The sequence below is a fragment of the Rana temporaria genome, chromosome 8, assembly GCF_905171775.1.
Source record: "Rana temporaria chromosome 8, aRanTem1.1, whole genome shotgun sequence".
NCBI lineage: Eukaryota > Metazoa > Chordata > Amphibia > Anura > Ranidae > Rana > Rana temporaria.
The window spans coordinates 1,641,250-1,662,880 of NC_053496.1; the positions used below are offsets into that span (position 1 = coordinate 1,641,250).

At 50.2% G+C, this 21,631-nt stretch overlaps 1 protein-coding gene and 1 non-coding gene across 5 annotated transcripts in view; both read right to left on the reverse strand.

The window, feature by feature from the left end:
* Positions 1-15,193: 15,193 nt before the first annotated feature.
* The window catches only part of CHD4 (chromodomain helicase DNA binding protein 4), a 62,651-nt gene continuing 56,213 nt past the window's right edge, over positions 15,194-21,631 (reverse strand). For all 4 annotated transcript variants that reach the window (XM_040361195.1, XM_040361194.1, XM_040361193.1 and 1 more), the window contains exons 37-40: positions 20,228-20,360; positions 17,904-18,099; positions 15,840-16,003; positions 15,194-15,747 (exon numbers count right to left, since the gene is read on the reverse strand). In XM_040361195.1, coding sequence (XP_040217129.1) covers positions 15,733-15,747; positions 15,840-16,003; positions 17,904-18,099; positions 20,228-20,360 — 508 coding nt within the window. In that variant the 3' untranslated portion in view covers positions 15,194-15,732. The remainder of the gene's footprint in view (positions 15,748-15,839; positions 16,004-17,903; positions 18,100-20,227; positions 20,361-21,631) is intronic.
* Positions 18,849-18,985, reverse strand: LOC120912625. The gene has a single exon (XR_005743155.1).

A 21,631-nucleotide genomic window follows, 5' to 3' on the forward strand; every position in this document is an offset into this window, starting at 1 on the left:
ACCTAATAAAAGGGGTCCAACCCACTACTAGCAAGGGGGACCTAATAAAGGGGGTCCAACCCGCAACTAGCAAGGGGGACATAAGAAAGGGGGTCCAACCCGCTACTAGCAAGGGGGACCTAATAAAGGGGGTCCAACCCGCTACTAGCAAGGGGGACCTAATAAAGGGGGTCCAACCCGCTACTAGCAAGGGGGACATAAGAAAGGGGGTCCAACCCGCTACTAGCAAGGGGGACCTAATAAAGGGGGTCCAACCCGCTACTAGCAAGGGGGACCTAATAAAGGGGGTCCAACCCGCTACTAGCAAGGGGGACCTAATAAAAGGGGTCCAACCCGCTACTAGCAAGGGGGACCTAATAAAGGGGGTCCAACCCGCTACTAGCAAGGGGGACCTAATAAAGGGGGTCCAACCCACTACTAGCAAGGAGGACCTAATAAAGGGGGTCCAACCCGCTACTAGCAAAAAGGACCTAATAAAGGGGGTCCAACCCGCTACTAGCAAGGGGGACCTAATAAAGGGGGTCCAACCCGCTACTAGCAAGGGGGACCTAATAAAGGGGGTCCAACCCGCTACTAGCAAGGGGGACCTAATAAAGGGGGTCCAACCCGCTACTAGCAAGGGGGACCTAATAAAGGGGGTCCAACCCACTACTAGCAAGGAGGACCTAATAAAGGGGGTCCAACCCGCTACTAGCAAGGGGGACCTAATAAAGGGGGTCTAAACCGCTACTAGCAAGGAGGACCTAATAAAGGGGGTCCAACCCGCTACTAGCAAGGGGGACCTAATAAAGGGGGTCCAACCCGCTACTAGCAAGGGGGACCTAATAAAGGGGGTCCAACCCACTACTAGCAAGGAGGACCTAATAAAGGGGGTCCAACCCGCTACTAGCAAGGAGGACCTAATAAAGGGGGTCCAACCCGCTACTAGCAAGGGGGACCTAATAAAGGGGGTCCAACCCGCTACTAGCAAGGGGGACCTAATAAAGGGGGTCCAACCCGCTACTAGCAAGGGGGACCTAATAAAGGGGGTCCAACCCGCTACTAGCAAGGGGGACCTAATAAAGGGGGACCAACCCGCTACTAGCAAGGGGGACCTAATAAAGGGGGTCCAACCCACTACTAGCAAGGGGGACCTAATAAAGGGGGTCCAACCCGCTACTAGCAAGGGGGACCTAATAAAGGGGGTCCAACCCACTACTAGCAAGGGGGACCTAATAAAGGGGGTCCAACCCGCTACTAGCAAGGGGGACCTAATAAAGGGGGTCCAACCTGCTTCTAGCAAGAAGGACCTAATAAAGGGGGTCCAACCCTCTACTAGCAAGGGGGACCTAATAAAGGGGGTCCAACCCGCTACTAGCAAGGAGGACCTAATAAAGGGGGTCCAACCCGCTACTAGCAAGGGGGGCCTAATAAAGGGGGTCCAACTCGCTACTAGCAAGGGGGACCTAATAAAGGGGGTCCAACCCGCTACTAGCAAGGGGGACCTAATAAAGGGGGTCCAACCCGCTACTAGCAAGGGGGACCTAATAAAAGGGGTCCAACCCGCTACTAGCAAGGGGGACCTAATAAAGGGGGTCCAACCCGCTACTAGCAAGGGGGACCTAATAAAGGGGGTCCAACCTGCTACTAGCAAGGGGGACCTAATAAAGAAGGTCCAACCCGCTACTAGCAAGGGGGACCTAATAAAGGGGGTCCAACCCACTACTAGCAAGGGGGACCTAATAAAGAAGGTCCAACCCGCTACTAGCAAGGGGGACCTAATAAAGGGGTCCAACCCGCTACTAGCAAGGGGGACCTAATAAAAGGGGTCCAACCCGCTACTAGCAAGGGGGACCTAATAAAGGGGGTCCAACCCACTACTAGCAAGGGGGACCTAATAAAAGGGGTCCAACCCACTACTAGCAAGGGGGACCTAATAAAGGGGGTCCAACCCGCAACTAGCAAGGGGGACATAAGAAAGGGGGTCCAACCCGCTACTAGCAAGGGGGACCTAATAAAGGGGGTCCAACCCGCTACTAGCAAGGGGGACCTAATAAAGGGGGTCCAACCCGCTACTAGCAAGGGGGACATAAGAAAGGGGGTCCAACCCGCTACTAGCAAGGGGGACCTAATAAAGGGGGTCCAACCCGCTACTAGCAAGGGGGACCTAATAAAGGGGTCCAACCCGCTACTAGCAAGGGGGTCCTAATAAAGGGGGTCCAACCCGCTACTAGCAAGGGGGACCTAATAAAGGGGGTGCAACCCACTACTAGCAAGGAGGACCTAATAAAGGGGGTCCAACCCGCTACTAGCAAGGGGGTCCTAATAAAGGGGGTCCAACACGCTACTAGCAAGGGGGACCTAATAAAGGGGGACCAACCCACTACTAGCAAGGGGGACCTAATAAAGGGGGTCCAACCCGCTACTAGCAAGGGGGACCTAATAAAGGGGGACCAACCCGCTACTAGCAAGAGGGACCTAATAAAGGGGGCCCAACCCGCTACTAGCAAGGGGGACCTAATAAAGGGGGTCCAACCCGCTACTAGCAAGGGGGACCTAATAAAGGGGGTCCAACCCGCTACTAGCAAGGAGGACCTAATAAAGGGGGTCCAACCCGCTACTAGCAAGGGGGACCTAATAAAGGGGGTCCAACCCGCTACTAGCAAGGGGGGCCTAATAAAGGGGGTCCAACTCGCTACTAGCAAGGGGGACCTAATAAAGGGGGTCCAACTCGCTACTAGCAAGGGGGACCTAATAAAGGGGGTCCAACCCGCTACTAGCAAGGGGGGCCTAATAAAGGGGGACCAACCCGCTACTAGCAAGGGGGACCTAATAAAGGGGGTCCAACTCGCTACTAGCAAGGGGGACCTAATAAAGGGGGTCCAACCCGCTACTAGCAAGGGGGACCTAATAAAGGGGGTCTAACCCGCTACTAGCAAGGAGGACCTAATAAAGGGGGTCCAACCCACTACTAGCAAGGGGGACCTAATAAAGGGGGTCCAACCCGCTACTAGCAAGGGGGACCTAACAAAGAGGGTCCAACCCGCTACTAGCAAGGGGGACCTAATAAAGGGGGTCCAACCCACTACTAGCAAGGGGGACCTAATAAAGGGGGTCCAACCCGCTACTAGCAAGGGGGACCTAATAAAGGGGGACCAACCCGCTACTAGCAAGGGGGACCTAATAAAGGGGGTCCAACCCGCTACTAGCAAGGGGGACCTAATAAAGGGGTCCAACCCGCTACTAGCAAGGGGGACCTAATAAAGGGGGTCCAACCCACTACTAGCAAGGGGGACCTAATAAAGGGGGTCCAACCCGCTACTAGCAAGGGGGACCTAACAAAGAGGGTCCAACCCGCTACTAGCAAGGGGGACCTAATAAAGGGGGTCCAACCCACTACTAGCAAGGGGGACCTAATAAAGGGGGTCCAACCCGCTACTAGCAAGGGGGACCTAATAAAGGGGGACCAACCCGCTACTAGCAAGGGGGACCTAATAAAGGGGGTCCAACCCGCTACTAGCAAGGGGGACCTAATAAAGGGGTCCAACCCGCTACTAGCAAGGGGGTCCTAATAAAGGGGGTCCAACCCGCTACTAGCAAGGGGGACCTAATAAAGGGGGTGCAACCCACTACTAGCAAGGAGGACCTAATAAAGGGGGTCCAACCCGCTACTAGCAAGGGGGACCTAATAAAGGGGGTCCAACCCGCTACTAGCAAGGGGGTCCTAATAAAGGGGGTCCAACCCGCTACTAGCAAGGGGGACCTAATAAAGGGGGTGCAACCCACTACTAGCAAGGAGGACCTAATAAAGGGGGTCCAACCCGCTACTAGCAAGGGGGACCTAATAAAGGGGGACCAACCCACTACTAGCAAGGGGGACCTAATAAAGGGGGTCCAACCCACTACTAGCAAGGGGGACCTAATAAAGGGGGACCAACCCGCTACTAGCAAGAGGGACCTAATAAAGGGGGTCCAACCCGCTACTAGCAAGGGGGTCCTAATAAAGGGGGTCCAACCCGCTACTAGCAAGGGGGACCTAATAAAGGGGGTCCAACCCGCTACTAGCAAGGGGGACCTAATAAAGGGGGTCCAACCCGCTACTAGCAAGGGGGACCTAATAAAGGGGGACCAACCCGCTACTAGCAAGAGGGACCTAATAAAGGGGGTCCAACCCGCTACTAGCAAGGGGGTCCTAATAAAGGGGGTCCAACCCGCTACTAGCAAGGGGGACCTAATAAAGGGGGTCCAACCCGCTACTAGCAAGGGGGTCCTAATAAAGGGGGTCCAACCCGCTACTAGCAAGGGGGACCTAATAAAGGGGGTCCAACCCGCTTCTAGCAAGGGGGACCTAATAAAGGGGGTCCAACCCGCTACTAGCAAGGGGGTCCTAATAAAGGGGGTCCAACCCGCTACTAGCAAGGGGGACCTAATAAAGGGGGTCCAACACGCTTCTAGCAAGGGGGACCTAATAAAGGGGGTCCAACCCGCTACTAGCAAGGGGGGCCTAATAAAGGGGGTCCAACCCGCTACTAGCAAGGAGGACCTAATAAATTAGATGCAGTGGTAGCTGGTGCTCCAAATGATTATTTTTGGGGTGGGAGGGGGGGCGCACCTTACTTTATAAGGGGGAGGAGCTACGGCCGCCCTGACCAATTCTGCTAGGGAGAGCCAGTCTCCTCCCACAGCTGCACAGGAAGACACACGATTGGTCAGGGAGTCTCTGGCCATTCGGGGTTTCATGATTGGCTGGGAGAAGAACAAGGAAGACAATAGGGAATATTAATTTGCTATCGTCACACAAGTGGGTGTGCTCGGGGGAGCAGTGCTCTGCCTCCCCCCAAGCCCACCCTTTTGGAAGCCAATTAGAGTCTCTGGCTCTAATCATGTGCTTAAAAAAATAAAAAAAGGGTTCACAAATTCTGCTATAAAAGGTGTTCATTTTCAGTTCAACCGCGAATGACGGCTACAGTGCGGCTCGATAATTCTGGGAGGGCGTACATTGATGCGCACACCAAGTATCCAAAGGACCCGGCGCATCACGGATTACGATAAATGGCCGCTGACAGTTGCCGTTTACCACGTGATCGCTCCGTCAAATGATGGCGCCATCACTTGTAAACAAACCAGCGTCATGTCTAGTTAGTCTCTCCCCACCGATCTGCGCTGTGGGCTGCCCACAGCGCTGCTCTGTGACAATTGCAGCCTCATCCAGCCATCAATACTCAGCCACCCCTCTATTACTCAACCATCAGTACTCCCCCATCCCTCCATACTCATCCATCCATGCTCAGCCACCCCTCTATTACTCAACCATCAGTACTCCCCCATCCCTCCATACTCATCCATCCATGCTCAGCCACCCCTCTATTACTCTGCCATCAGTACTCATCCATCCCTCCATGCTCATCCACCCCTCTATTACTCATCCATCCATGCTCAGCCACCCCTCTATTACTCATCCATCCATGCTCAGCCACCCCTCTATTACTCAACCATCTGTACTCATCCATCCCTCCATACTCATCCATCCATGCTCAGCCACCCCTCTATTACTCAACCATCCCTCCATACTCATCCATCCATGCTCAGCCACCCCTCTATTACTGTGCCATCCATCCCTCCATACTCATCCATCCATGCTCAGCCACCCCTCTATTACTCAGCCATCAATACTCATCCATCCCTCCATCCATACTTAGCCATCCCTCCATACTCGACCATCCCTCCATACTCGGCCATCCATCCATGCTCAGCCACCCCTCAATTACTCAGCCATCAATACTCATCCACCCTCTATTACTCAGCCACCAATACTCATCCACCCCTCTATTACTCAGCCATCAATACTCATCCATACATACATACTCAGCCATCCATCCATACATACTCTGCCATCCATACTCTGCAATACTCATCCATCTATGCTCAGCCATCCCTCTATTACTCAGCCATCCATCTATACTCAGAGAGGCTCGGTACAGCTGAGTATCGCCATGTGGCCAGAATGTGGAAAGTCTCCCACATGTGGTATTGCCGTACTCAGGAGGAGGAGGAGAATCTATTTTGGGGTGTAATTTACATGATATGCGTTCGAAATATTGATTGGACAACTTTGTGTTAAAAAAAAAAATGTGCATTTTCATTTTCTTTTCACATTTTCAAAAATCTGTAGAAAAAAAATGACATGTTCAAAAGACTCGTTATGCCACATAGATTATACGTTGGGGCGTTTTCTTTCCAAAATGGGGTAATTTTTTGGTGCATTTCCATTGTCCCGGTGCTCCAGGGCCTTCAAACGTGCAAGAGGTAGTCAGGAAATAAATTGGATGTGTAACTTCTGCTCCCAGAGAACGCCTGAAGGTGCTCTTTGGATGTTGGGCCTCTGTATGTGGCCAGGCTGTGGAAAAGTCTCACACATGTGAAGGTGCTCTTTGGATGTTGGGCCTCTGTATGTGGCCAGGCTGTGGGAAAAGTCTCACACATGTGGAGGTGCTCTTTGGATGTTGGGCCTCTGTATGTGGCCAGGCTGTGGAAAAGTCTCACACATGTGAAGGTGCTCTTTGGATGTTGGGCCTCTGTATGTGGCCAGGCTGTGGAAAAGTCTCACACATGTGAAGGTGCTCTTTGGATGTTGGGCCTCTGTATGTGGCCAGGCTGTGGAAAAGTCTCACACATGTGAAGGTGCTCTTTGGATGTTGGGCCTCTGTATGTGACCAGGCTGTGGAAATGTCTCACATGTGGTATCACTGTACTCAGGAGGAGGTGTAGAATGTGTTTTGGGGTGTCATTTGTGGTATGTATACGAGAAATAACCTGACAATATTGTTGGGAGGCGGATCTTAATTTTTGCAACAAATTTTGGGGGGGGGATGGAATGACAACTTCAAGAAAAACTCCCCATGCCTCTTAAAATACCTTGGAATGTCTTCTTTTTTTTTTTTTTTTTTTTTTTAAAGGGGTCATTTGGGGGGGGGGGTATCTGAACTTTCCTGGCATGTTAGGCCGTCAGTACTTCAGGTGTGATCAGTGATTGGCATCATAGCTTGTGGACTGTATAACTTTCACAAAGACCAAATATTCACCAATTTGTGTTATTTTTACCAAAGATATGTAGCAGTATAAGTGACAAAAATTTATGAAGGAAAATTTTTTTCTTTTACAACCCAAAAAATAAAAAAACCCAGAGGTGATTAACCACTTGTCCAGATGGCCACCAGTCATCTCTATGACTGTCGGAGGCCCGGGCGCGATGTTATGACGTCACGACCGGTACCCGGAAGTAAGCAGCAATCGCGGCTGTCGGCATGTGATCGGTGATTTTTTTTCTCACAGATTTCATGCTTGTAAGCCTGGAGGAGAGATGTGGGGGGAGGGGGAGGTCTTATTGACCCCACATCTCTCCATAAAGAGGACCTGTCACACTGATTCCTATGACAAGGGATGTTTACATTTCTTGTAATAGGAATAAAAGTGATCAAAAATTATAATTTGAAAAAATATTTTTTTTTTTTTTTTTTTACACAACACCCCTGTCCCCGTTATCTTGCGCGCAGAAGCGAACGCACATGCAAGTCTCACCCACATATGTAAACGCCGTTCAAACCCCAACAATTCTAGCACTAGACCTCCTCTGAAACTCGAAAATAGTAACCTGTAAAAAATGTTAAAGAGTCACCTATGGAGATTTTTAAGTACCGAAGTTTGGCGACATTCCATGAGTGCGCGCAATTTTAACCAGTTAACGCCCGCACACTGTATATATACGTCGCGTTTTTAAAGATGAATATCTCGGTAACGGCAGCAGCTGCTGCCACAACCGAGGTATCCATCTCTTCAGTGGGCGGGCCTGTAAACGATAACGGCGGTCTCCGCTGCAAGATCGCTGTTATCGGTGCCGAATCTAAAAAACAGGCTTGGGGCTCAAGTGGTTAAAGTGTGACATGTTAGATATCCATTTACTCGGCGTAACATCTTTCACATTATACAAAAAAATTGTGCTAACTTTACTGTTTTGTCATTTTTTTAATTCATGAAACCGTTTCTCTCCCCCCCCCCCCCCCCCCCCCAAAAAAAAATGCATTTGAAAAAGTATTACGCAAATACCGTGCGAGAAAAGGGTGTCCTTAAAAAAAAAAAAAAAAAAAAAGCAGATAGATATCTATCTATCTAATGTTTGGGGGTTCTGAATTATTTTCTAGTGAAAAAAAATTGTGATTTTTACATGCAGGAGAGAAGTGCCAAAACAGGCCGGGTGGACAAGTGGTTAAATACTACCAAAAGAAAGCTCTATTTGAGTGGAAAAGAAATTTCAGCAATTGTCATTCAAAATGTGAGCGCACCGAAAGCTGAAAGTTAGTCTCTTTAGGAAGGGGGGGTTGTAAAACCTTTACAACCACTTTGACCTACAGGTGAGTCTAGATTAAGGCTTACCTGTAGGTGCAAATATCTCCTAAACCTACACGGTTTAAGAGATATTTACTATAATCACGGGTGCCGATGTCTACGGCGCAGGCACACTGTAGCGTGCCGTTCCTCATTGAGGCCGTGCCGTCACTGCCGGCTCCCACGCGCATGAAAGGGAGTGATGTCATCGTACCTCCGGCCAATCAGCGCGCCAGAGCCACGATACATGGAAGTAACCGCCGGGCAAGATGTCGGCTGTTGAAAAAGGACGGCGGGGACAGGGGGGGGAATTCGATCGGAGGAGAGTATTAAAAAAAAAAAAAAAAAAAAAAAAAAAGAAGGAGCTAGTATGCCATGCACACCAGCTCATTATGCCTTTGTCTTGCAGGTGGTGTTTTTTTCCCCCTGGGTTTACTCCCTCTTTAAGTGCCCAATGGTCAAGCGAGAAAAAACCACCACCACAGTACCGTTTATTACAGATGAAATCTGTGCGTCCAACTCTAAATCGCTCCCTCTTGCATTACTCCCCAGTCACACTGCCTACATCAGGGGTGGCCAACCAGTGGCCCGTGGAGCCCTCTGATGTGGCCCACGACCTCCTGCTCTGGAATGGCGGGCTGGCAAGCAAAGATCGCAGGTTGCCAACCTGCCATACCACAGCATCAGTGATGCGAAGCTGGTGGTAGAGGAAGAAAGCGGCTGCTTACTCTACAGCGCCGGCTTTTGCCACAGGTGGAGTCTATTATAAAGTTCAGTTAACCCGCAGGATAGACACAGCTGCACCCGCGGTGTGGGGGGGGGGGGGTAAACTGCAGCACATCAGTGTGAAAGCAGTCTTAGGCCCCTTTCACACGGGACCGATCGGTGATGATCCGCCCCGTGAACCTCCGCTTGCTTAGCGGGGATCGCTTATTCCTTCGGAGGGAATGATGGCTGCGGCCGCAGCACCACTTTATCCTTATGGATGACCAAGTAAGGAGCCTTGCAGGACAAGGCCGCCAGTTCAGACACCCGTCTGTCCCAGAAGATGGTTTTTCTGGTGGCAATTACTTCGGTCAGAGTCAACAAAGGAATCTTCCGAATGTCCTCGAACTTCTTGAAGCACCGAACTAACTAAATTCAAGTCCCATGGGGGTATTGGAGGGCGCACAGGAGGGGCCACATGCCGGACCCCCTGCACAAACGTACGCACCAAGGAGCGCGCTGCCAAGGGTCGCTGAAAGTAGACAGCTAGAGCCGAGATCTGACCCATAACCGTACTCAAGGCGAGAGCCTGATCCACTCCACGCTGTAAGAACAGCAGAATCCGGGACATCACGTATGTACGGGGGTGCCACCTCATCTCTTCACACATAGAGATGTAGGCCTTCCACGTACGATGGTAAATCTTTCATGAAGTAGACTTCCGTGCATGCAGCATGGTAGAGATCACCGAGCCCGACAGACCTCGGTCCTTCAGCACCTGGCTCTCAACAGCCACGCCGTCAAAGCCAGCGACTAAAGCAGGGTGAAAGATAGGACCTTGCGGCAGAAGGTCTTCTCTCAGGGGTAGACGCCAGGGAACGTCTGCCACCAGACGCACCAGGTCCGCGTACCAGGGACAGCGCGGCCAATCTGGAGCGATCAGGATCGTCGGTATCCCCTCGGCTTCCACCCTGCGAAGCAGGCGAGGAAGAAGCTGCAGGGGAGGGAAGGCGTATATTAGGCGATAGTGACCCCCCCAATGCGTTTGAAGCGTCCGCCCACGGGTCCCTCGACCTGGTCACGAATCGTGACACCACGTCTGGAGTGCCCCATTTTCGCCACACTCTGAAACACCTCCAGGTGTAGCGACCATTCTCCTTGGCCTACCTTTTGGCGACTTAGGTAATCGGCTTGCCAATTCAGCACCCCCGGAATGTACACCGACAGAGCTGGAACGTAGCTTTCGGCCCACCGGAGGATGTGCGTGACTTCCGCCGCCGAGCTTCGTGTGCCCCCCCGATGATTGACGTATGCCATGGCGTTGGACTGGATTCTGACCGATCAGCCTTGCAGACCCAGAGACCACTTAGAGAGACAACTTGATCGCTCAGAGCTCCAGTACATTGATTGGAAGGTGGGACTCCTGAGTCCCGCGCCCCTGGGCTGACTGGACCCCCCCCCCCCCCCCCCCCAGCTGGAGAGGCTGGCATCCGTCATGACCACCGTCCAATGACACGGCAGAAATGATTTTCCGGTCCGAAGTACCGGAGATGTCGGCCACCACACTAGGGAGGACTTGACCAGTCAACTCACCCGAATCTGGTAATCCAGAAACAAAGGAAGTTTGTTCCAACGTGACAGAATCTCTTTCTGTAACACACGAGTGTGGAATTGGGCTTACGGAGCTGCCTAGAAAGAGGCCACCATCAGACCCTCGCCTCTGAGGAATCCAGGACCAACCCCAGATATTCCAGCCGCTGAGACGGTACCAGTACTGACTTCTGGATATTCAGCAGCCAACCGAATTCTCGGAGGGTCTGACAGGTGATAGACACGTCCTCTTCTAACTCTGAGGAAGCTCTCAGAAGAAGGTCGTCCAGGTATCCCACGATAGCGCTGCCGCAGCAGGGCCAGAATCGGGGCGAGTACCTTGGTGAAAACCCGCGGTGTTGAGACCAGGCCGAACGAGAGGGCCACAAATTGAAAGTGGTCCTCCCCGACCGCAAGGCGCAGAAACCTCTGGTGTTTTGCGCATATTGGGATATGCGGATACGCGTCCTTGATATCCAAGGATGCTAGGAAATCCCCCTGATGGAGCGCTGCCATTACTGAGCGAATCGACTCCATCCTGAATTTTTGCACTTTGACAAAGCAATTGAGGGCCTTGAGGTCCAGGATTGGACGGACCCCTTCCTTCTTGGGGACTACAAACACAGATTGGAGTAAAACCCCTGAAACCGTTCCGTTGAGGGAATCGGTACCACCACCCCCCTGACCAGCAGATCCTGGACAGCTCCTGAGATCCTTCAGGCGACCCGGAGGGGAAAAAAATATATATATATCTGGTGGACAAGAGAAACTCTTGTACCCCGAGCAAACTACTTCGCAAACCCAACGGTCGGAAAGAAAAGACCTCTGAGCCGCGAAGCCGGCCTCCCCACCCGAGATGTGGGCGGGGACAGACCTTCATGCGGAGGCAGGCTTGTTGGGCTTGCGGTACCAGGGGCGCTTTTGCCCTTCAGTGGACGCCTTAGCACCCTGGAAACGTTTTCCTGCCGCACTTGGCGGGCGAAAAAAAAATGCTTCTGGGTAGTAAATGAGGGCCCTTGCTTATGGCGAGGCTCCTTACCCTTCCCAGATTGCGGGAGCAGACTGCTCTTACTGCCTGTGGTATCCTTTATGTCGTCATCCAGGGACGCCCCAAAAAAGGGCAAGTCCACCAGGGCGTTCTTAGAGGACTGGTCCGCAGACCAGTCCTTTAGCCACACAAGTCGGCGTAGTACCACCGGGAAGGCCCTGGAGAGCAAGGGGAGCGTATCCAGGGCAGACTCAGACAAATTTTAGGCCTTGCACCAACTGGTCGGCCAAGTCCACGTAGGTCTCAGAAGCATTCTGCGCCTCCAGCTCCTGCACCAGGGACTCAGCCCGTTCGGCAAGTGTCTGCGACACCAGAGCCCCGGCCAAAACCGGTCTCACCACCGACCCCACCACTGTGAATATGGAGCGGGCCTCAGCTCTTTTATCTGCAGAGTGCTTAAATGCGGGAGCCCCTTCCACGGGCAACGTGGTGGCCTTGTTCAGCCTGGACACAGGGGGGTCCACTGTCGGAGGAGATGCCCTTTTGAGGAGGATTTTCTAAAAAAGTGGGCAACGGTCCGCAAAGTAGTTTGGTGCTGCAAAAACTTACTGCGGCCGTTCCCATTCCTTGTACAACAATTTGTCCAGATATGGAACACAAGGAAACACTTTTGCGGTGTGGGGTGGCTTGCGGAACACAAAAAGGACCGGCATGTCTGATGCCCCCGCCAAACCCTTAAGTTTTTGAGTATCCAGCACCGCAGTGATAAGAGCTCCAAATTCCTTATTATGCTTTGACCCTGAAGCAGAGTCATCCTCACTGTCCGTGTGGGCCAAGTCTGCATCATCTGACATGACAGAACCAGATGCAGTAGCAGGGCCAGATTCTGTGTCAGAGACATCCCCAGAAGCAGGCGCCGGGAGGGGGCGCTTTTTACCCCCCTTCTGGCCACATCAATCCTGGCAACAAATGCCTCAAGGACTGCCGCCATAGCATCCACCGAGGTCACAGGAGCACGAAGGGTTAACTCTGGCATGGTTGGGGTAGAAGCCTCTGGTTCAGACTCCATGCTGACCCACCTATAAATGCCGCCCTAGTACTGCAGAAAACAGGACCCACAGGCCACCCTCCAGCTGTCAGAGCAGGGGACCCACTACCCAAAAGCAGGCTGTACTACTGTGCAGAGCTGAGAGCGATCTCAATGCTGTGCCGTCCCTCAGGAAGAATGCTGCGGCTTTGGCACAGTTATTCCAGGCACTAGAGCCCAAAACTTTTCCAAGATGGCCACCGACATGCAGAAGAAAACAGCATGTGGGCTACAAGAAAATGGCCGCCTACATATAGAACCGCGACACCGGTAAAATGGCGGCCGTACACGTGTTTAAAACACTGAGTAACACAGCAGACACTGTCCCTCAGCATACACAGCACATAAGCACAATAAAAAAACAGCACCCCACAGCAGCACAACCCCCCCGGCAGTAACAGAGCCCCCCCCTCAGGTGGACCCCCCACCCAGAACGGGGAGGGAGGGAGAGAGGAAAGCAGGGTGGACCCTCAGTCGACCTCCCCAGGAATGCACCAGCCGAAACACCCTGCCGAGGCAAGGGGGATACTACTTACCCATCCTGCGACCACCGGCTGGAGGCATTCTAGACAGACCCAACGTCCGCAGGTAGATATGGCATGGCTGTCGGCCCGGCACACTGACACAGCCATAGAGACCGGTCATATGTGTGCTCTGTAGCATATAGCTCACCGGCCGCCCATGGAGCAACGGGGACGGCCTAGCTAAAGGCCGGCACACGCTTGATGGCCGAACATGGGGGGACTACAAGGTTCAAGATCCAGCCTGTCAACCTGTCGGCAGTTGATAGATCCCAGGATCCAAAAATGCAGGAAAAAAAAAATCAAATAAAGGCGAAAAATCGCCAAAAATCTGCAGAGCACATGGGCTCCAGAAAGGCCATGTCTTCTCCTAACGCTAGGCAGAAAAAAACTGAGGCTGGATGTTTCCAGAGAGTGGGATGTACCTGGGGGACACGCCCCCTGGGAGGTGCTGTACTGAGAGAAGTGTTTTTAACACTAAAGTGCTGTTTTTTCTGCCTAGTCTCTCCTGAAGGAAAGGATATATATCCCTAAGGTCAATTCTGTTCCATGAACGGAAGAGAAAAACGTTTTTTTTTGCCACAAAGATGTGCATATTTTTTTTTTTGTACAAAAAAGTGAACCCATCCTTTAAGGGCAAAACAAACAATTCTATAAGCTTTACCGCTCCAACCAGAGCAGCCACTATGTGCCTTCAAACAACTAAATTATGAAGGGTCGGGTAATGTGGGAAGATGTCCTGACATGGAACAGAGGTCAGGAGCGCTCCGATGTTCGGCCGTCTGGTCCCAAGTTGCTTAAGTGGCCCTTGCTCTTCAAAAGGTTGGGCACCCCTGCTCTAAAATGATCAGACTTGTGCGGACACCCTGCTCTGCACATGCTCAGTTGCGCTCTATTTATTTTGGCCCCGGGCTTCAACAAAATGGCCACCTCCAGCAAGAAGAAAACCGGAGCAATGCTGAAGTTACACACTGGGGTTATTTTTACTATAACTGGAGAGTGCAAAATCTGGTGCAGCTGCGTGTGGCAGCCAATCAGCTTCCAGGTTTTTATTTGTCCAGTTTTAGTAAAATCAATCCCACCGATTTAGGTTGCATAACTTTTTATGTGGAATGGATGTTCCTTGCTAAAAAGAACACAATTTTTTGTATTTATTTTTTTAATAAAAGTTGTTAAGGTAAAGTTCCGCTTTAAGAAGGTGGTAATCGGTCACCTGCAGGCCCCGCCTACCATTTCACCCCAAGAATCACTAGTGAGAAGCTGATGGACGGGAGACTATACTGGCACATAACACAAGTGCCTGATGGACACCGTGCCCGTCCTAAGTTTTTAAGCGAGACCACGACTTCGGCCTGGTCTGCCGCAATCTTGGGAAAGTGCCGCGGACTAGGCCGAAGCCTCGCTTAAAAAAAAAAAAAAAAAAAAAATAGGATTTTTGTACTCGCCGTAAAACCCATTTCTCTGAGTTCATAGACGGACACAGCCTTCATTGACATTAGGGTTATGCTTCTTCCTACCAGGAGAGTTTAAATCTCCCGGTAGGAAGAAGCATAACCCTAAGGTCAATAAAGGCTGTGTCCGTCTATGAACGAAAGAGAAATCCTGCCCGCAACGATCCTGGGAAAAGGCCGCGAGCAGCGTCCGGCCTCGCAGCCTTTTCCCAGGATCGCGGCAAGCAGGATTTTTTTTAGGCGAGGCCGTGGCTTTGGCCTAGTTGGCAGAGCGCCGATCCTATGGGGAAAAAAATAAAATAAAATCAATTTGGTCAACACCTGAATCGATTTACCCTCGCAACGCGATTCAAATCCATTTTATTCCCAGCCCTAGAACCCAGAAGAAATATTTAGGGCAGTAGAATTCTTACCCGGCAACCACCTCACCGCCCCACCCCCACGCCATCTACCCCCCCCCCCAATCGGCACACAGGAGTCAGGAAACATCTCAATAGCATTTTGTGTTTTATTATACGACAACGCGTTCTGTATTAAAAAGGATGGAGGTAGGGTGTCTGTCCTGGTTTGACACCCCTCCTGCCCCCCTCGGGCAGTGTGAGGGGGATTGGCGCAAATAAAATTAAAGACCAAAAAAACAAAAAAAACAAAGTATTTCCTTCTTCTTATCCCAGGCAGCAGCTCCTGTGCACAAGTCGAGTTTCTGGCCTTTGGGGCATTCGATGCAAACCCTGAACCCCCCCTCCCCCGTAAGGGAGGGGTGAACCCCATTTTACGAAGCAGCAGCAGCACCACCATAGGATCTGCCTCCAGGCTTCTGTGCGGTCACAGCGACGCCCTTGCAGGATTTCTGTGACCCTCTTAATTAAAATGTTCCCGGAGGGGGGGTTGGGGTTCAGCTCTGCTGAGTCTTCTCCCTGGATGACTTATTTCGGTGAACCGGTCCAATGCCCTTTTTTTCCCAGGGCTCTTGGTTGGGAATGTTTGGGGTGGGTGGACACTGACCTCCTGACCAGAGGAGGGTGTTCATTATTGCTGAGCCATCTATTACAAAGGAAATAAAAAGACACGGGTTAGAAATTGGTTCTTTGGGTAGAAATAGGGCAACACTGAACTTGGGGGGGTCGGCTGCTGACCTGTTGGGGTTGAGGTTCTCCGGTCCTGCTCGCCAGTCGGCTCAAAATGTTTCTCTCTGACATCTGCAGTCGAACGGCCACAGGTGGGATTCGGGCGATGGTGGTGGGGAGTCTGGTGACGTCGGCCTTCATGTCGCTTAACAGTTCCTCCAACTGCTTAAGTACTACCAGTATAGTGAGAGAGACAAGATGAGAAAAAATACTAAAGTGCATCAAGCAGGACATTCCCCACCCTTCACTGTCTCAAAATGGTTAAAATAAAATAAAAAAGAAAATCTAAACACGAAACCATATATAAACCAAATTTTGGGTGAAATAAGTCGTTATGCTGAGTAAATGGATACCCAACGCGTCACGCTCATAGAATGGAGACAAAACTACCATATTTAAAGTTGAGTTCCACCCAAAAATGCAACTTCCACTTTTTGGACTCCCCCCCCCCCCTCCGGTGTCACATTTGGCACCTTTCAGGAGGGGAGCAGATACTTCTGTAATACAGGTATTTGCTCCCACTTCCTGACATGATCGCTGCAGTGACCTACGTTGTGTCCAGCGCATACACTGTCGTCCTCCGATGTCTTCTGGGAAACACAGGTCCCAGAAGACAGCAGGTACCAGTGACGGGCAGCGCAACTCGCTCATGCGCAGTAGGGAAACCGGGAAGTGAAGCCACAAGTCTTCACTTCCTGATTCCCTCTGAAGGACGGCGGCGGCGGCAGCTGAGAGCCGAGCGATTGATCGGCTGCAGACATCGCAGGCACTGTGTCCATTTATTAAAAGTCAGCAGCTGCAGTATTCGTAGCTGCTGGCTTTTAATATTTTTATCGATAAAAACTCGATGCTTAAAAACTCCGATGCTTAAAAACTCCGATGCTTAAAAACTCCGATGCTTAAAAACTCCGATGCTTAAAAACTCCGATGCTTAAAAACTCCGATGCTTAAAAACTCCGATGCTTAAAAACTCCGATGCTTAAAAACTCCGATGCTTAAAAACTCCGATGCTTAAAAAAACTCCGATGCTTAAAAAAACTCCGATGCTTAAAAAAACTCCGATGCTTAAAAAAACTCCGATGCTTAAAAAAACTCCGATGCTTAAAAAAACTCCGATGCTTAAAAAAACTCCGATACGCAACGCTTTAGTTTTTTTTTTACAAGTTACCACTTTTGGAGTTAGACGAGTTCCTGTGCTAGAACTACAGTAAAACCTTGGTTTGAGAGCGTTTTGCAAGACAAACAAAACGTTTTAATACTATTTGCCTTGATATACAAGCAATGTCTTGATATAAGAGTAGCGTCATGTCACACCTGAGTATAAAAGAAGAGGAGAGGAGCCTCCAAGTGTAGCAATATGGTTACATGTAATGAAGGTACAACATTTAGCAACTTATTGCTACACTTAGAGGCGCTTCTCTTCGCTTATATACTCTGTAAAAAAAAAAAATTCTTTGATATACAAGTGCTTTGGATTGCAAGCATGTTTCTGGAATGAATTGCGCACGCAAACCGAGGTTTTACTGTATTGCGATACCTCACATGTGTGGTGCAAACACCGTTTACAATATACGTGGGGGCAACTTCTGTGAGCACGGAGTTTGGCGCCATTCCACGGGCATACGCAATTTTAGAAGCATGACAGGTTTGGCATCCATTCATGCAGCATAACATTATGGTTTACATTTTCCCCCAAAAAATGGGTATTATATTGAGTTTGTGAACAAAATTCGTAAGTGTTTTTTTCCCCCCAGAAAGACCGCGTTTGAAAAACCGATGCGCAAAAAAAAAATACAAAACTATTTTATTCTCTAAGGTCTCTGCTTAAAAAATGTGTATAATAATAATAAATAGTTTAGGAGTTAATTCTCTAGCAAGTAAAAATTACACGCAGGAGAGAAGAGTCAGAATTGCCCAGCTGGCAAGTGGTTAAAGAATGTCGCTGCGACCGTTAGTATATAGAGGGCGACAATCGGGAGTAGCAAGGCTTTAGTCCCATAGAGAGGGATGAAGAGGAAGGAGGCGGAGCTTAGATTAGCGGGTGAAATGTACAAACTTCTATGCAAGATTTACCTTTATGAAGAACGGCATTTGCTGGCTTGTTTCCCGCCATGGACTCTTTAGATAAGTGCTGATGACTTTCCGCCAAACACTCCACCTCTGCGAATCTCGTGTTCAGAGCCATGGAGGGGTGGGAAGGGTCTTCTGACATGTTCAGGTACGCGGCTCTTCTTAGCTGCTCTTCTATGACAAGTGCTTGTTCCAAGAGCTGTGCAGAGACAAAAAACAGCAAGAACCCGAATAAATACCAACGGCTGGCCCAGAGGAAATGCATCTGAATGTTCTGGAGCAGGGGTCTCCAAACTGCGGCCCGGGGGCCAGATGTGGCCCTTTGCTTGCTTTTATCCGGCCCTTGGGGCATAATTTACCAAAGCTGGGGCACAATTCCTCCCAATGACGGGGCACGACTCCTACCACCGATACCAATAATGGGGCACAATTCCTCCCAATGACACCAACACTTGGGCCTAATGACGCCAAAGACGGGGCACGACTCCTACCACCCATACCAATAATGGGGCACAATTCCTCCCAATGACATCAACAATTGGGACCAATGATAATGCACAATTTCTCCCACTTACATCCACGATGGGGCACAATTTCTCCCGTTGATGTGGGGACCTTTTCTACACCCAATGTCAACAGTCTGGCCCCCTTAATATTTTGAAGGACCGTAAACTGGCCCCCTCGTTAGAAAGTTTGGGGACTCCTGTTCTGGAGGGACAAATCCCCTCATTAGCTTTTACCCAAACATTTATTACAGCTACTGATAGCGCAGTCAAAGCGCAGTCAATGTACACAACGCTTTACATACAGTACATTCACATCAGTTCCCGCCCCCGAGGAGCTTACAATCTAAAAAAAGGCAAACATGGCTGAATTCGCAGCAAAGCCAACTGAATCCTGAGTGGTTCTCTATGGGTTCCTGCACTTTGCCTTCCTAAATGAAGTCGCCATGTCCTGTCAAGCCTTTAAGGGAGAGCACTTTGCTGTGTGCGGCCCTCCTAAACAGACAGGTTTACTCTACGTCCAGCCACTGCTTCCCACAAATCATGACTTGATGAGGGGCGTTGGTGATGAAGACTAGACGGGGGGGCCCGAGTTGTGGGTAGTGAGCTGCCCTGTTGGCGATGAAGGCTTTGGGGCGAAAATCTCCAGAGCACATGGACGCAGAAGAGCCATGTCATCTCCTTTTGCTAGGCAGAAAAAAAAAAACTGAGGCTGCATGATGCAGAGAGGGATGTACCCGGGGGATCCACCCCCTGGGAGGTACTGTACTGTATGGAGTGTTTTAACACTCAACATGCTGCTTTTCTGCCTAGTCAATCTCCTAAAAGGGAGGATAATACCCTAAGGTCAATTGCTGCCGTGTCCGTCCATGAACGGAAGAGAAAACTGGACAGTGCTACAAGTGTAATCATTCACGTTTATAAATCTGCACTCCCAGGTGTCCAAGCAGCGGCCATTGCTACTGAGGGCATCTGAAGCCTGTTTTGTAGGTTTGTGGGATTTGGTGTAGCTGGCTACCCAGCATGCACAGCAAGGACAGAGTGGTGCTGTTGATTGCAGGTTGCCATAGCAATGGCGGCGTCAGCAGAAGTTCCCGCCCCATTGTTATGGCAAACTGTCAATCAACAACCCTGGAAAGAAGGCGAGGATGCCTGTTGACTCCTGGGATTGATGACATTGATATCCCAGGAGTCAACAGGAGACTGGTGATGAAATACACCCCCATGGCGACTAGAGCAGGAAGGAGGGATTTTTTTTTTTTTTTAATATATATATAAAAAAAAATCCCTCCTTCCTGCCCTAGTCGCCATGGGGGTGTACTACTTCATCACCAGTCTCCTGTTGACTCCTGGGATATCAATGTCATCAATCCCAGGAGTCAACAGGCATCCTCGCCTTCTTTCCAGGGTTGTTGATTGACAGTTTGCCATAACAATGGGGCGGGAACTTCTGCCGACGCCGCCATTGCTATGGCAACCTGCAATCAACAGCACCACTCTGTGTCCTTGCTGTGCAGGCGGGAGCTCATATATTTATATAAAAATTAAACACAAGACAGGATCTTATACAAACATTTTTTAAATTCTAGCCAGACACAGGAAGCTACTAGCAGGGCAATGACTGTCAGACTGGTTTTTACAAACATCAAGTCATGCCATTATTCCATCTTCTCTCCTTATAGGGCTGCGGCAGGTTCTCTTAATTGTGAAAGAGCCAATTGTATTTGGGGTACTTCATGTTGGGAAGTGTAGGATTTATGAACACGATTGATGAGAGAAATTCCTGCAGTGTCCAGAATAAAATCGCACGGAGGTCGGACTTACTTTGAATCGCCGTGCCAGGAACTTGTTCTTGATTTCCAGGAAGTTTCCTCGGTTCACCTCTCCCTTGAAGGGTTCGTTGAGAATGGCATATCGAACGTCGTTCTGGATGTCTTGCCAGCGTGCATAGCCATGTCTGATCACAGCTCAGGAAAAACATTCTACTTCAGGTGATGCTAATCAAATACTAATCACTTAATATCATTTGTGAAGAACGCCCTCGGTAAAAAAAACGCATCAACTTTAAAAAGGTGCCATGCATATAACGAATTAAAAACAAAAAAAAGTCCTCCGACGTGTTTCAGCCCTCTGTTGGCCTTATTCGTAGCTATGACTAAGGCCCACACAGGGGATGAAAATGTAAGCAAGGAAGGACAATTGTTTTTTTAATCCAGTGTTGCGATCCCACCATCATGTGACGTCTACAACTTCATATTGCTACTGCAGCTGTCAGGGGCCTCCTGAGCACCACTCACTTGCACCAGACCTATATAAGCTGTCAGGGGCCTCCTGAGCACCGCACACTTGCACCAGACCTATATAAGCTGTCAGGGGCCTCCTGAGCTGCACACTTGCACCACACCTATATAAGCTGTCAGGGGCCTCCTGAGCACCGCACACTTGCACCAGACCTATATAAGCTGTCAGGGGCCTCCTGAGCTGCACACTTGCACCACACCTATATAAGCTGTCAGGGGCCTCCTGAGGACTGCACACTTGCACCAGACCTATATAAGCTGTCAGGGGCCCCCTGAGCACCGCACACTTGCACCATACCTATATAAGCTGTCAGGGGCCTACTGAGCATCGCACACTTGCACCAGACCTATATAAGCTGTCAGGGGCCTCCTGAGCACCGCACACTTGCACCAGACCTACATGAACTGTTAGGTTGCGCAGTACCTGCTCTTTAGTTGCCATGCATAACACAAAATACCACAACTCAGACCAAATAAGAGAACGGCAACAACAGATATCTGAAGAGTTTGCCTTAGGGCCCTTTCACGCTGAGGTTTTGCTGCTGAGAAAAAAAAACAAAAAACACACACACACACACACAGGTTTAGTGCTTTAAAAGATGAACTAATAATCAGCCTCTGTGTGACCATGTATGCCAGGAGTAGGCGACCTCGTCCCTCCATCATGCCTCTGCCTATAGAAGTCATGCCTGGGATTGTCAGGGTCTTGCAATGTCTCATGGGACTTGTAGTTTCACCACAGCTGGAGGGCTGAGGTTGCCTACCCCCAGTGTATGCTACAGGGCCAATGGTTTGACACCCCGGCTATCAGACCTACACGTTTATCCCATTCAGATTTGTCATCCGTCTTCTCCCTCCCACAGCTTAAAACCAGCTACCACTTATCTAGATTTTGGAGATCTTCTATGGCCCGGTTGCCTCTCATTTA